Source organism: Ovis aries, chromosome X (genome assembly GCF_016772045.2).
Source record: "Ovis aries strain OAR_USU_Benz2616 breed Rambouillet chromosome X, ARS-UI_Ramb_v3.0, whole genome shotgun sequence".
Classification (NCBI taxonomy): Eukaryota; Metazoa; Chordata; class Mammalia; order Artiodactyla; family Bovidae; genus Ovis; species Ovis aries.
This window is the reverse complement of record NC_056080.1, coordinates 52,193,723-52,207,914: the sequence shown is the minus strand read 5'-3', so window position 1 is coordinate 52,207,914 and position 14,192 is coordinate 52,193,723. Positions and strand designations below refer to the sequence as shown.

Sequence of the window (14,192 nt, the reverse complement as noted above, 5' to 3'; positions counted from 1 at the left end):
TAGCGTTCCAGGCCTGACTCTGCTGGTAACTAATTGCAAGCTCTCAGACATGTCAATTTATTTTTTCTAGGCCACATTTCCCCATTATAAAACAAATGGTGGTTTTGATTAGAATTCTAAGATTCTTTCTACTTTTTAACATTCTGATTGTTTTTTAACTCTTCTAAGTATCTATCTGAGGAAACTGATGAAAAGATTATGGAGTTGATACTGATGTTTTTGAGATAATGTTTATTATATTTGACTTATACCTAAGGTGACCATATAATTTGCCATCCAAACAAGAGGAAACTTTTGAGAGTGAAGGGCATACTGTTAGTAATAACACCAGGACAACAGCTTTAAACCAGAACTGTCCCAGATAAACTAGAATACCTGGTTACCTTATCTATACCCAATAGGTAGTTCTGCATTATCAGCCACAAAAGAGTATTTGTTTATGTTTTAATTCATCTTCATGGTTTCTCTGTTTTTCTTCTTACAGATCCACTGTGTGTGGAAAGTAGTGCAGCATCATTCCAGCAATCTTCAGTTAGTAAAAAAGGAATGTTCACAGATGACTTACACAAATTGGTGGATGACTGGACAAAGGAAACAGTAGGAAATTCGCTTATTAAGCCAAGTTTAAACCAACTTAAACAGAGTCAACAGAAACTAGAAACAGACAACTGGAACAAAGCATATGAAGTAAGTAGTTTATACCTGACTCTCTTTATTTATGAGAACTAAAACCATAAAAATTGATTAACATAGAACTATGGTTATAATTACCATGAGAGAGTGGTGTGACTTGACAGTATAGAGGCACTTATCCTTGTCTAGATTCATTATGTCTTCAAGCAAATTATCTTTTAGGGAAGAGGCCTGCAAACTTTTTCTGGGAAGGAGCCAGTTAGTAAATATTTTCAAGCCATGGGGTTGTAGCTACTCAGTGCTGCAAAAACAGCCATAGACAGTATATAAACAAGTAGGCATGGCTTTGTTCCATTAAAACTTGATTTGCAAAAAGAGTTGGCAGGCTGTAGATTGCTGACCCTTGTTTTAGGCTATTATACCTGGAAGAAAAAAAACATCAATATCAGAAGTTTAGATTTTAAGGAAAAGCTATCTTATGTTAGTGGTAGATCAGTGTTCTCAGAGCCAATAAATTATTTTATGTATTCAATATGAATAAGAATTTTAAAGATCTTATAACAAATTTCTTAAGTTTATGGATGAGATGTCTGGTTAATTGCATCTGGTCTTAGGTGTACATGGCAATCGAAGTGTAGAAAGATGTCCAAAATGCATTCTGGAGTAGAAAGAAGATAGGATCACAGAATAGTATATATAGTATTTAGGTAAAATTATATATATTAGATACATGTATATATGCATATGGACTTCCCAGGTGGCACTAGTGGTAAAGAACCCACCTGCCAATACAGGAGACGTAAGAGATGTGGGTTCAATCCCTGGGTTGGGAAGAGCCCCTGGAGGAGGGCATGACAACCCACTCCAGTGTTCTTGCCTGGAGAACCCCATGGACAGGCATGCCTGGTGGGCTGCAGTCCATAGCGTCACAAAGAGTCAGACACGACTGAAGTGACTTAGCCTAGCCTAGCCTATGCTGCTGCTGCTAAGTTGCATCAGTCATGTTCGACTCTGTGCGACCCTATAGACGGCAGCCCACCAGGCTCCACCGTCCCTGGGATTCTCCAGGCAAGAACACTGAAGTGGGTTGCCATTTCCTTCTCCAATGCATGAAAGTGAAAAGTAAAAGTGAAGTCGCTCAGTCATGTCCGACTCTTTGCGATCCCATAGACTGTAGCCTACCAGGCTCCTCTGTCCATGGGATTTCCCAGGCAAGAGTGCTGGAGTGGGGTGCCATTGCCTTCTCCGAGCCTAGCCTATATATGCATATAAATAGGAAAAGCCCTTAAAATATCCTGGATGGTGGAATTTGGATCTAATTTTACTTTGTTGTTCTCTGTGTGTGAATTTTTAAAGTATCTTTTTTTTTTTTTTTCAAAATGAGTAAATCTATTAAAATGTGAATCAGGGCTTAGGATCTCAACCCATATCATTGAAAGAGATGTCTGTGTCTGTTATGTTTGTGTAGACATATGTGTGTGTATATAGTCACTGCATGTAGTTTGGTATAAAGAGTCTGAAAATACATTTAGAGTTAACATTGAATAAAATTTTTCAAAAGCCTAGATTTTCCAAACTAGTAAACAATGTATCTGCTTGAGGGCTCTCTGTATTTATATTATTCCTGGCATGGATTTATACACAGAAAGTATCACCATTGTAAAAGTTGGAAGCCATTAGAGGCAGATTTCAAGATATAAATGTGTTTGTGCTGCCAGTGAAAGATGCTCTGAGCATTACGTGAATGGAAGCCTTTGTTGCTGAGTTGAAGAGTGGTTTATTGCAGTTATAATGAGGGATACTTGGAGGAAGAGTGCATAGGAAATGGAGTATGAATAAAAGTGGTAAACATTCTTAATACAGACTTGGTTCCAGGTCAGGTCAGTCATTTACTAGTTATGTGACTTTAGACAAGTCATTTGTGCCTCAGTTTCCATGCCTTTAAAACAGGGATAATACTTTCTGGTCTGCAGGATTGTTGTGAGGATTAACATCTATAAAGTACCTAGCACATAGTAGTATCCTGTATGTGGTAACTATTTTTGTATTTTTAAGTTCAGTTGATTATATGTTTATGTGGAGAGCCTGTCTCACTATCTAATGATCTTGCATGTTACTGTTGTGTAGTCTTAGAAAACTGTCACAGTTATGTGTCAGCTCCTTTACTCTGTGCCAAGCTCTCTGCTAGGCACTGGGTTTGATTAGTAAGAACAAGTGTATGTTCCCTATTTTCATGGGACTTATATGCTGGTGGGAAAGTTAGATATGAACAGACTTGTATAAAAAATATAAAATTGCAGCTGTAATAAGGACTACAAATGAGAGATAAAAGATATCATACAGTAAGGGAAATTTGACCTAGTAAAGGGAAGTCAATGAAAGCTTTCCTGAGAAAGTGATGATTAAGCAGAGATCTGAAGGGTAAATATTAACTAGGTGAAAACAGGAGAGAATATGATTCTAAGCAGGAAGACCAGCATATGCAAAGCCCTGTATGGGGAAACAGAGACTGAAAGGACTGAAAGCAGGCCCATTTGGCTGAAGTGAAGACAGCAGAGAGGAGTTGGTGCACAGTGAATCTAAGGAGGTCTGTACGGTCTTAAAAAGTGGTGATGATAAGGATCTTTGTCTTTATTTTAAGAAAGATAGATAGCCATTGAAGCCCTAGGGTTGACATGATCAGATTTGCTTTTTGAAAAGATCACTCTGACTTGAAGCAAGAAGAAAGATCATTGACAATAAGCTTGGTAGACCAATCAAGAATTAGTCACAGTAGGCCTGATATAGAGAAGTTGAACTTTTAAACTATTTTAAGAAAAGAGAGAGAGAGACAGAAGCTGACATAAAGAAAAATGAACAGATTCCAAAAAATGTTTAAGAGATAAAATGGACCAGATGGAGGTGTCAAGGCTAGGTTTCTGGCTGGTATAACTGGCTATCATTCCAGTGTACCAATCATCAAAAAGGGGAACGTGAGCAGGCAGTGTGTTTTTGTAGTAGAAAAATCATACATTTGATTTTGGTTATTTGAATCTGAGATGCCTTTTAAATATCTAAGAGAAAATTAAGTATAACAAGTCATCTCCAATTGTCTTTGTTAAAAATAAAAATCACATTGGTATTGTTTGTAAAATAATAATGTGTGCTATAGAAGTTAATCAATGCAGAAAAGTACAAAATTATAAAATACCACCTTCAAATCCCACCACCCAGAAATGATTGTCACTAACTTTAGATAAACATCATTTCAGATATCTTTATATATCTATGTGTGGGTACATAGGAATATACATAGAAACATGTGATGTGTTATTTTAAAACCAGAAGTATTTAATTTTACTTTAACAACAAAAATACTGATATGAAAATTGGATTGCTGGACTTTAAATAAAAGTTCTTTTTTCCCCTCAAAAGATCTTGTCATTTATTCTTGAGTCAAGCAAGAAAACCTTTATCCTAACTTAAACTTGAAACTTTAGTTGAAAGGGTTTTAACTTGACCATCCATTTAAAAGAACTAAGAATTTGGGACTGATACCAAGCTCTCCCTTAAGGAAGAATTATTTACTTTCATTTAGACATATTATTCCCATGTGCATATGATTTCAGTAATCTCTTTGTGTGTGCTTAGTTGATTTTAGTAATTTCTTTACATACACATAATCACAATTTGATAAGAATCAAGCAGGAATATATTTTCTGAGAACTGTCAAAAACATAATTGTCTTGAGTTTAAATTTCCCAAAATATAACAGAAATATCAGACTTCAAATAGTGAGTAGTAGAAGGAGGTAGGGAGGTGACATTTACTGAGCACTTACTATATGCCAGGCAGTTTTCCCTATGCCACACTAAATTATGATCCTATGTCTTCAGAAAATTATGTAGTAAGATGAACTATTATTGTCTGTGGCCCTGAATGAAAGAATGCCTGGGACTGGCAGAAAGAAGTAAAAATAGAAGAGTAGTGCTAGCATGAGGAAAGGAACTGTGAACAGAAATTTAGCAGGGGTCTTGGAGTTATCTGGAACTGTGTTCAAATCTTTACCTTACTATTAATTTGCTAAGTGGTGATGGGCATTATTAATTTTGAGCTTCTGTTTCCTCATCTAAAAATGCTTGTCTTGCAGGGCAGTTATGAAGATGAAATGAAATAAGGTATATAACTATGAGCACACAGAAAGTTACTCCCCAAATGGTAGACACTCAGAATAATAATGAGAGAGTAGTAGTGAGACAAAAAAGAATAGGAAGGAATATAGAGTAAAAGCATCTATCAAATAAACTGATCTTTTGTTTTTGTTTTTATTTTTGTTTTTGTTAGAATACTCCATCTACTATGGGCTACACACCAACATGGATTTCTTCTCTGTCCCAAATCCGTGGAGCTGTCCCAACCTCCTTGCCACAAGGACTGTCACTCCCTTCATTTCCTGGGCCATTATCATCATATGGAATACCCCATGTTTGTCAGTATAATGCTGTGGTGGGGCCAGGGTATCCAGTACAGTGGGTAGGAATTTCAGGAACACCACAACAGTCTCTAGTAATTCCTAACCAACCTGGGGGACCGTTCCAACCAGGGATGAATTTGCAGGCGTTTCCAGCTTCATCAGTGCAGAATCCGTCCACGATCCCTCCTGGTCCCAAGTAAATCAGAGTAGATAATGAAGAAAAGGGAGTTTTTCTCATAATTATTTTCAGGATACCTAAGGTATTAAACTTTCTTCTTGGGTTCTGCCATATTTTCCCTCATTCTGAGTTTACTTTCCACTCTTATTTTTTGTTCCAATGTAGTATTTGATATAGCTCATCACCTGTAGAACTGTGCAGTTTGTACATAGAACACTGCACATAGAAATGTTTTTTCACTTCAAATCCTATCCTCTTTGATACTTGATTTTTAAAAAAATACCGTTTAGAATGCTTTAATACGCTCAGCTTGAGCATTATCATTTCCAGGACACTTTCCACACGTTGCTGAGAAGCCCCCATTTTTTTTTTAATTGCAGTTCTCTGCAGCTAGATGATACTTTTCTTTAAAAGGTATAAGAACTATTTAAATTTATATTCCCCAAACATAGACAAAGTGAGACTCTCCAGCAGGGTCTTATGAGATTCTTCATGTTGTTTATCTTAGGTTTACCTTTCACAGAAGGCAGGGTAACTTGCTGTAGTAAATGTTTTGGTATATAAAATTAGAATAACTTTGTCAACCAACATAGAACATGAGCCCTTTTTAATGTGATTTTCTTCCCGTCGTCACAGCAGTAGGAGTGAAGCCTTGTTTTAGGTGGGGCGGAGAGGAAGGAAAAAACAGAACTGTAACAGTTCCTTGATTCTGCAGATAATGTAGCTGCGTTAGGATTTCCATAGTAATTCAAAGCAGCTATCTCTTTGTTTCTCATGTGCACACTACATTGTATTTGAGCATGAGAGGCATTGGTTTGGCTTGCATTCTTTTGCAAGGGATATACTGCAGCTGATATGAATCCCATTTGGGGGGAATCTTTGTATTCCTAACAAAGACGATTCAAGTTACACCTCTATTAATCCATTCTTCTGAAGAGAAATTTACTTGATACAGTAGGTTTTGAGACTTACACATGAAACACTGGCTTTACAAGGTTTAAGAGATGAACAGTATGAAAAGGCAGAATGATAAGATACAGAAAGAGGAACTCCCCAGGTCAGTAGGTGCTCAGTATGCTACTGAAGATCAGTGGAGAAATAAATCCAGAAAGAATGAAGGGATGGAGCCAAAGCAAAAATAATACCCAGTTGTGGATGTGACTGGTGATAGAAGCAAGGTCTGATGCTGTAAAGAGCAATATTGCATAGGAACCTGGAATGTTAGGTCCATGAATCAAGGCAAATTGGAAGTAGTTTAACAGGAGATGGCAAGAGTGAGTGTCAACATTCTAGGAATCAGCAAACTAAAATGGACTGGAATGGGTGAATTTAACTCAGATGACCATTGTATCTACTACTGTATGCAGGAATCCCTTAGAAGAAATGGAGTAGCCATCATGGTCAACAAAAGAGTCCAAAATGCAGTACTTGGATGCAGTCTCAAAAACGACAGAATGATCTCTTCATCTCCAAGGCAAACCATTCAATATCACAGTAATCCAAGTCTATGCCCCAACCAGTAACGCTGAAGAAGCTGAAGTTGAACGGTTCTATGAAGACCTACAAGACCTTTTGGAACTAACACCCAAAAAAGATGTCCTTTTCATTATAGGGGACTGGAATGCAAAAGTAGGAGGTCAAGAAACATCTGGAGTAACAGGCAAATTTGGCCTTGGAATGCAGAATGAAGCAGGGCAAAGGCTAATAGAGTTTTGCCAAGAGAATGCACTTGTTATAGCAAACACCCTCTTCCAACAACACAAGAGAAGACTCTACACATGGACATCACCAGATGGTCAACACAGAAATCAGATTGATTATATTCTTTGCAGCCAAAGATAGAGAAGCTCTATACAGTCAGCAAAAACAAGACCAGGAGCTGACTGTGACTCAGATCATGAACTCCTTATTGCCAAATTCAGACTTAAATTGAAGAAAGTAGGGAAAACCACTAGACCATTCAGGTATGACCTAAATCAAATCCCTTATGATTATACAGTGGAAGTGAGAAATAGATTTAAGGGACTAGATCTGATAGAGTGCCTGAGGAACTATGGACGCATGTTTGTGACATTGTACAGGAGAAAGGGATCAAGACCATCCCCATGGAAAAGAAATGCAAAAAAGCAAAAGGGCTGTCTGGGGAGGCCTTACAAATAGCTGTGAAAAGAAGAGAAGTGAAAAGCAAAGGAGAAAAGGAAAGATATAAGCATCTGAATGCAGAGTTCCAAAGAATAGCAAGGAGAGAGAAGAAAGCCTTGCTCAATGATTAATGCAAAGAAATAGAGGAAAACAACAGAATGGGAACGACTAGAGATCTCTTCAAGAAAATTAGAGATACCAAGGGAACATTTCATGCAAAGATGGGCTCGATAAAGGACAGAAATGGTACGGACCTAACAGAAGCAGAAGATATTAGGAAGAGGTGGCAAGAATACACAGAAGAACTGTCCAAAAATCTTAACGACGAAGATAATCACGATGGTGTGATCACTCACCTAGAGTCAGACATCCTGGAATGTGAAGTCAAGTGGGCCTTAGAAAGCATCACTACGAACAAAGCTAGTGGAGGTGATGGAATTCCAGTGGAGTTATTTCAAATCCTGAAAGATGATGCTGTGAAAGTGCTGCACTCAATATGCCAGCAAATTTGGAAAACTCAGCCGTGGCCACAGGACTGGAAAAGGTCAGTTTTCATTCCAATCCCAAAGAAAGGCAATGCCAAAGAATGCTCAAACTACTGCACAATTGCACTCATCTCACATGCTACTAAAGCTCCAAATTCTCCAAGCCAGGCTTCAGCAATACATGAACCCTGAACTTCCAGATGTTAAAGCTGGTTTTAGAAAAGGCAGAGGAACCAGAGATCAAATTGCCAACATCCGCTGGATCATGGAAAAAGCAAGAGAGTTCCAGAAAAACATCTATTTCTGCTTTATTGACTATGCCAAAGCCTTTGACTGTGTGGATCACAATAAACTGTGGAAAATTCTGAAAGAGATGGGAATACCAGACCACCTGACCTGCCTCTTGAGAAACCTAATGAAGGTCAGGAAGGAACAGTTAGAACTGGACACGGAACAACAGACTGGTTCCAAATAGGAAAAGGAGTAAGTCAAGGCTGTATATTGTCACCCTGCTTATTTAACTTATATGCAGAGTACATCATGAGAAACGCTGGGCTGGAAGAAGCACAAGCTGGAATCAAGATTGCCAGGAGAAGTATCAATAACCTCAGATATGCAGATGATACCACCTTTATGGCAGAAAGTGAAGAGGAACTAAAAAGCCTCTTGATGAAAGTGAAAGAGGAGAGTGAAAAAGTTTGCTTAAAGCTCAACATTCAGAAAATGAAGATCATGGCATCTGGTCCCATCACTTCATGGGAAATAGATGGGGAAACAGTGCAAACACTGTCAGACTTTATTTTGGGGGGCTCCCAAATCACTGCAGATGGTGACTGCAGCCATGAAATTAAAAGACACTTACTCCTTGGAAAGAAAGTTATGACCAACCTAGATAGCATATTGAAAAGCAGAGATATTACTTTGCCAACAAAGGTCCGTCTAGTCAAGGTTATGGTTTTTCCAGTGGTCATATATGGATGTGAGTGTTGGACTGTGAAGAAAGCTGAGCACCGAAGAATTGATGGTTTTGAACTGTGCTGTTGGAGAAGACTCTCGAGAGTCCCTTGGACTGCAAGGAGATCCAACCAGTCCATTCTAAAGGAGATCAGCCCTGGGTGTTCTTTGGAAGGAATGATGCTAAAGCTGAAACTCCAGTACTCTGGCCACCTCATGAGAAGAGTTGACTCTTTGGAAAAGACTCTGATGCTGGGAGGGATTGAGGGCAGGAGGAGAAGGGGACAACAGAGGATGAGATGGCTGGATGGCATCACCGACTCAATGGACATGGATTTGGGTGAACTCCAGGAGTTGGTGATGGACAGGGAGGCCTGGCGTGCTGCAATTCATGGGGTCGCAGAGTCGGACATGACTGAGCGACTGAACTGAACTGAACTGAACTGAAGAGATGAGGGGTATACACTGTCCTGCAGTAGATAGTAGACCCTTAAAAGATACTATTTAAGTTGTCCTTAGCTTATTTTGGGGGGGAGGATTACCTTTTTTTAAGTTGTTATAGTTTTCTTGTTTATATCTGTAGTATCTTAGATGATTTTAGATCTTAGATAATTTTGGCAGCCTCTTTAGAATCTGAGAGAGATCACTGTCAAGTTGCACTTTACTGGGTTTTATCCAGTTTTCAGAAGAGGGGAGGCAATGTCAGAATATAGGCTTTTGGTTTTCAAGAAAGTTAACTAATATTCTTAGAAGTCTGGTCACAGAGTTACCTAATGCTTGATCAATCTGTGAAACCCAAATATTGAATTCTAAAATGGTATCTATCAACTACCACATATAAACATGTTTAAAATACTTTTCACTCTGAAGATTTCAAAGTCATTTCTAGGACACATTTACCTAATAAGGAGTTCTATTGGTCAACATTCCAGATGATCACCCAACATTTCTGTTGACAGATTTTCCTCCATATTCTTCCAAAAATTTTACCCCATGATCTTGCCAGGTAATAAGGAAAACTTAATGGGTGTACTTTTTTTTTTTTGCACACTCTAGTTTGTGACATTCAGCACCCTTTTTCAAAAAAAAAAAAAAAGTCTTCTGTTGCTTACCTTAGGATCACACTCAGCATCATGAAGATTCTGTCACTATCATTTGGGGCATCCAGGATAGCATTTTGAGAACTGCTGTTGATAAGAGTCACAGCTTCTTTTTATAAAACATACTCTGGTTTGGATGAGTCTTTCTAAATCTTATGTACAGATTCTTCAGATTTCTTCTACAGAAATTTGCAAGTTGAAATGGTTTTAGGACATTAGTGTAATGCAGATTCTCGCATTGCAGTTTTCCATGTGTATAAAAAACAATGTGCCTAAAATCTGTGATTCTTTCAAACTGCTTGTGTTTCATTAGTAGAATCAGCTTTGTGTGATTACATTGAGACTTACAATTTATATGCTGAAAATACTGCAGGTTTTATGATCCTTTTTAGAGTTACAATCCTTTTAAATAGTGTACCCCAGGATGAAAAAAGCTCCAAGGATGACATTTATTAATGGCTGCTCTATGTCATATGTCCCACATTTTGCCACCACCTCTGTTTTATGTACAATTCATCATTCTTTTGCCTGCAGACTTTTGCAGTGCCTTGTAATATTTAGAATCTTTTCAGATTTTTTGCTGGAAAGAAAAGTAGTCTTCTAAAGTTTGAAGATGGTGAATAGTGTACTGCTGTGTCCATGCTGACTGCAGTAGTTGGGTTAACATATATGTTATGTATACAGTATGTATATGTAACGTGTATAAGTTTAAAAATACAGAAAAAAGTGAGTTTGTGCAGAAATGAAGAAAACAGTGTTATTCACATCACTGTGGGTTTTTAAGTTATTTTTTCCCATTACTTAAATGTTTGACTCAGATTATAGTCACTTTGACTGTAAATATTAGCTAGTTTTCTATCTAAGGGTTTTGCATTATTTCATAATTTTGATAAATCATGATAGTGCTGTTTTCATCCTTGCTGAGGTACTTCCCCCCCCACCCCGAAATAACTAACTCTTGAGTAAAGTTCAGAAATTCCCTTCTTACTTAACAAAGAGCCTACTATAAAGAAGGGCCTTCTTCTCATTTCCAACACACACCAAAACCTGTCCTTTCCATTTTCCTTCTTGTAGAAGAAAAAAGGTTACACTAAACAGTCCTGCTTGTAAAGCTTTTTTGAGGGTAGTCAGTATGTCCAACCATCATGTTTACTTCTCAAAGTGCAAGTCTGATGAATAGTACTGTATCTCCATATGTGGCAATGTGAGCATTTCATCATGAAGTACCTGCTGCTATGTTTGTGAAGTTGGGTGTAACATCATAAGAATATGAAACCAGTATTGGTGTAAATCTAATGAAAATAACCCTATGTATTTATACCAGTCTTAAATCTCTATTTAAGGCAATTTGCTGTAGTTAACAAATATCCACTTGGTTTTTCATCTTTTCTTGCCAGTTTTATATCCAGCATGAATTCCAATGGTTTGACAGCAAAATTATCTGTGAAAGTTTAAAAGGCACTTTTCTGCTGCGATTTTTGGATTGAGTGGAGTGTTATGTATAATACGATGGGCTATATCATTTTAGAACCCCATATTTAATCCCAATCCAATTACAATTTTTTATCTACCTCTTTCAAAGCTGTTTTGGGGTACACATGAAAACACTGCCTGTGAAACTTGTTTTTTTGCCTTGATTCTCAGTATTCTTTCAGGTTATAAATCTGGCCTGCCTTCTTGTCCCAGTGCTGTGAGTTTGAAATGAGAGGGACCATCACTCTGCCACCAATCTATGTTTTAAGTGATGAGAGCCACATGCTTCTGAAATAAGCTTTGGGGATGTAGGGATGGAGAACAGAGAAATAAATCCAGCTGGTGGCAATATAGGACTTAGTGGTAGAAGTTAGTTGTAAACAAATGGTAAGAGAGTACCTAAATTAGACAGTCCAGTGCCTGTAACTTCGCATCTTTTATTAGAGATGCATTTCTTGTCTGTGTGCCTAAAGGGCTATGGGTTGAAATTGCTTTAACTATCACAATGAAATATTTGATAAATCTTATAGCAGTGGCCTGTCATTCAGCATACTAGCATACAGCTAAGTATTTGTAGTGATATTTTATTACCTTAAAATGGCTGTATGCTTTTAGTTGAATTGTAGTTAGTTGTAACTGTTCATCCAATCTCTAGCATTTATCAGAGGCATTGACTTTCCTCTTTGCTGTCTTCTCTGAGTGATGAAAACGATGCATTCCTTTTTCCCCCCAGAAAACTGAGCAAATGTTTGTAAACCACATGTTGTTTCCCTTGTTTACTGTGTGTAACACTAAAGTGTATTTAATGTTAGTATTAATATTGTGTTTCTGGCTTCATCTACAAGTACATTCCTGAAGTATCCTTGCCATCAGTTTGGGATTCAGTTATTTAATCTTCTGTTTGGTTTAGAAGAATATTGAGATATTTGAGGTGTTGTGCAAGCCATTATTTCTAGAATAGATTGTTCATTTTTCATCCTGGATGAAAGTTTGATGAAAGTAGTTTCCTGGAGACTTGTTTTTTCCCCTTTTGTTTAAAAGATGACCCAATCAGGGAAGGGAGCATAGAAAAGGTCATTGATTTGGTTAAGTGTAATTTCTGAGATTGAAATAAAAAACCCAGTAGTTCAGACTATAAAATGGTGACACTGAAACTTGGTAAAATCCTTTGAAGTGAAATTAGTATGGAATTTTTCTGAAATGCTTTCAGGTCACCCTGGGAATAGTCTTTGTATGTGAAGGATGAACACAAACATTGGTCAGAAACCTTGACAGCCAACATAGGCATGGGCCTGGGATAGTAACTAGGTTACACTGAAGGTATTTTCAACTGAGATAGCTGGAAGATTATATAAACCAACAGCTCCCATTCTGGAAGATTTTCTTTTAATTTAAAAAACCTCAAGCAAAAAGCCTAAAAGTCAAGCAAGAAGGGAAGAGAGAAACTGGGTTCTTGAGAAAGAAATCAGTGCCATTGAAAAGTAAAATTCCTAAATCCATGCTTGTCATCCTTCCCCTTTTTGTTGTTGTTGTTGTTTTTTAAGTTGCATTTCTTCTCCACTGTAAGATTTCAGATTGAAGTTTGTGGTCCAAAACATACCCTCAGCAGAAATAGTGATTCATTGGAAAGTGCAGTTGTTCAAGGTCTGTCATGCTCAATCACTTAAAGCTGTAATTTGTTTGATATGAATATTAAGCATGTAGACCTAGTGCAGCATGGGAGCCACTCAGGAAGTTTATGCAATTAATAAACTTTCATGCATAATTTACTATAAAATATGCAGAATTTTAGCCACTTCTCTACACTTAACCTTTAGTTGTATATGTCAACTCTCCTTTCTTAATTGGGGAATGTAGCATTATATGGAATGTTGTTAAACCTAATTTTAATCCTTCTTGACATTAACTTTTATTATTATTATTTTTTATAAACCTAAGCGATCTGCCTTTAAGCAGTTGTCTGATTTTGGTTCTTTGAAACTGTGATTTTTATTTCATTTGTACCCAACCATTGTTAAGTATTTTGTTTCCTGGAAATTTTGTTTTGAAACAGAAAATAAAGGCTGTGTTAAAATGAGTATATTATCTTATTAAAATGCTGTCATAGTCACTGCAATCACCTGGCTTAAGCTGGTTCTTCATTTACCAAATCTAACTTAACAGATTTAAAAACTTTAATCCTGTAGTTATGTTGGATGGACAAACTAACCAACCTGTACGTTACCTCTTGATTTAGAGCTCCAACAAATTATGGAGTTGGACCTCTTCCCCTGATTTGTCAATGAGCCATAATTGTAACAGTCACTATGATTTACTGAATACCTACTGTGTTAGTTAGGCTTGTGATATTTTTAATTCACAAAACAATCCTATAAGCGAGATCTGTTACTATCTCAACAGAGAAAATTTGAGGATCAGAGAGATTAAATAGTTTACCAAGGCACGGTAGCTAGCAAATGATGAAGTCTGGATCCAAACGCAGGTCTGACTCCAAAGTTCATGGGAAAAACCCCAGGCCATGCAGGAGACCCTGGTTCAATCCCCGGGTTGGGACGATTCTCTGGTGAAGGGAATGGGTACCCACTCCGGTATTCTTGCCTGGAGAATTCCATGGACCGAGGAGCCTGGTGGGCTACAGTCCATGAAAGAGTCAGACATGAATGAGTGACTAATACTTTGACTTTCATACTGACTCTCAGATATACTGTAATAATAACAGTCAAAATACATTTAGACTAACTTTTCAACTGATCATTATGATTAGTATATATTTT

General features: G+C 37.5%; 1 protein-coding gene across 5 annotated transcripts in view; it reads left to right on the top strand.

Annotated features, from left to right (window-relative positions):
- The window catches only part of WNK3 (WNK lysine deficient protein kinase 3), a 203,062-nt gene extending 189,528 nt beyond the window's left edge, over nt 1-13,534 (top strand). For all 5 annotated transcript variants that reach the window (XM_042241770.2, XM_060407816.1, XM_060407814.1 and 2 more), the window contains exons 22-23: nt 485-687; nt 4,957-13,534. In XM_042241770.2, the coding sequence (XP_042097704.1) occupies nt 485-687; nt 4,957-5,286 (533 nt within the window). In that variant the 3' untranslated portion in view covers nt 5,287-13,534. The remainder of the gene's footprint in view (nt 1-484; nt 688-4,956) is intronic.
- Nucleotides 13,535-14,192: the final 658 nt, after the last annotated feature.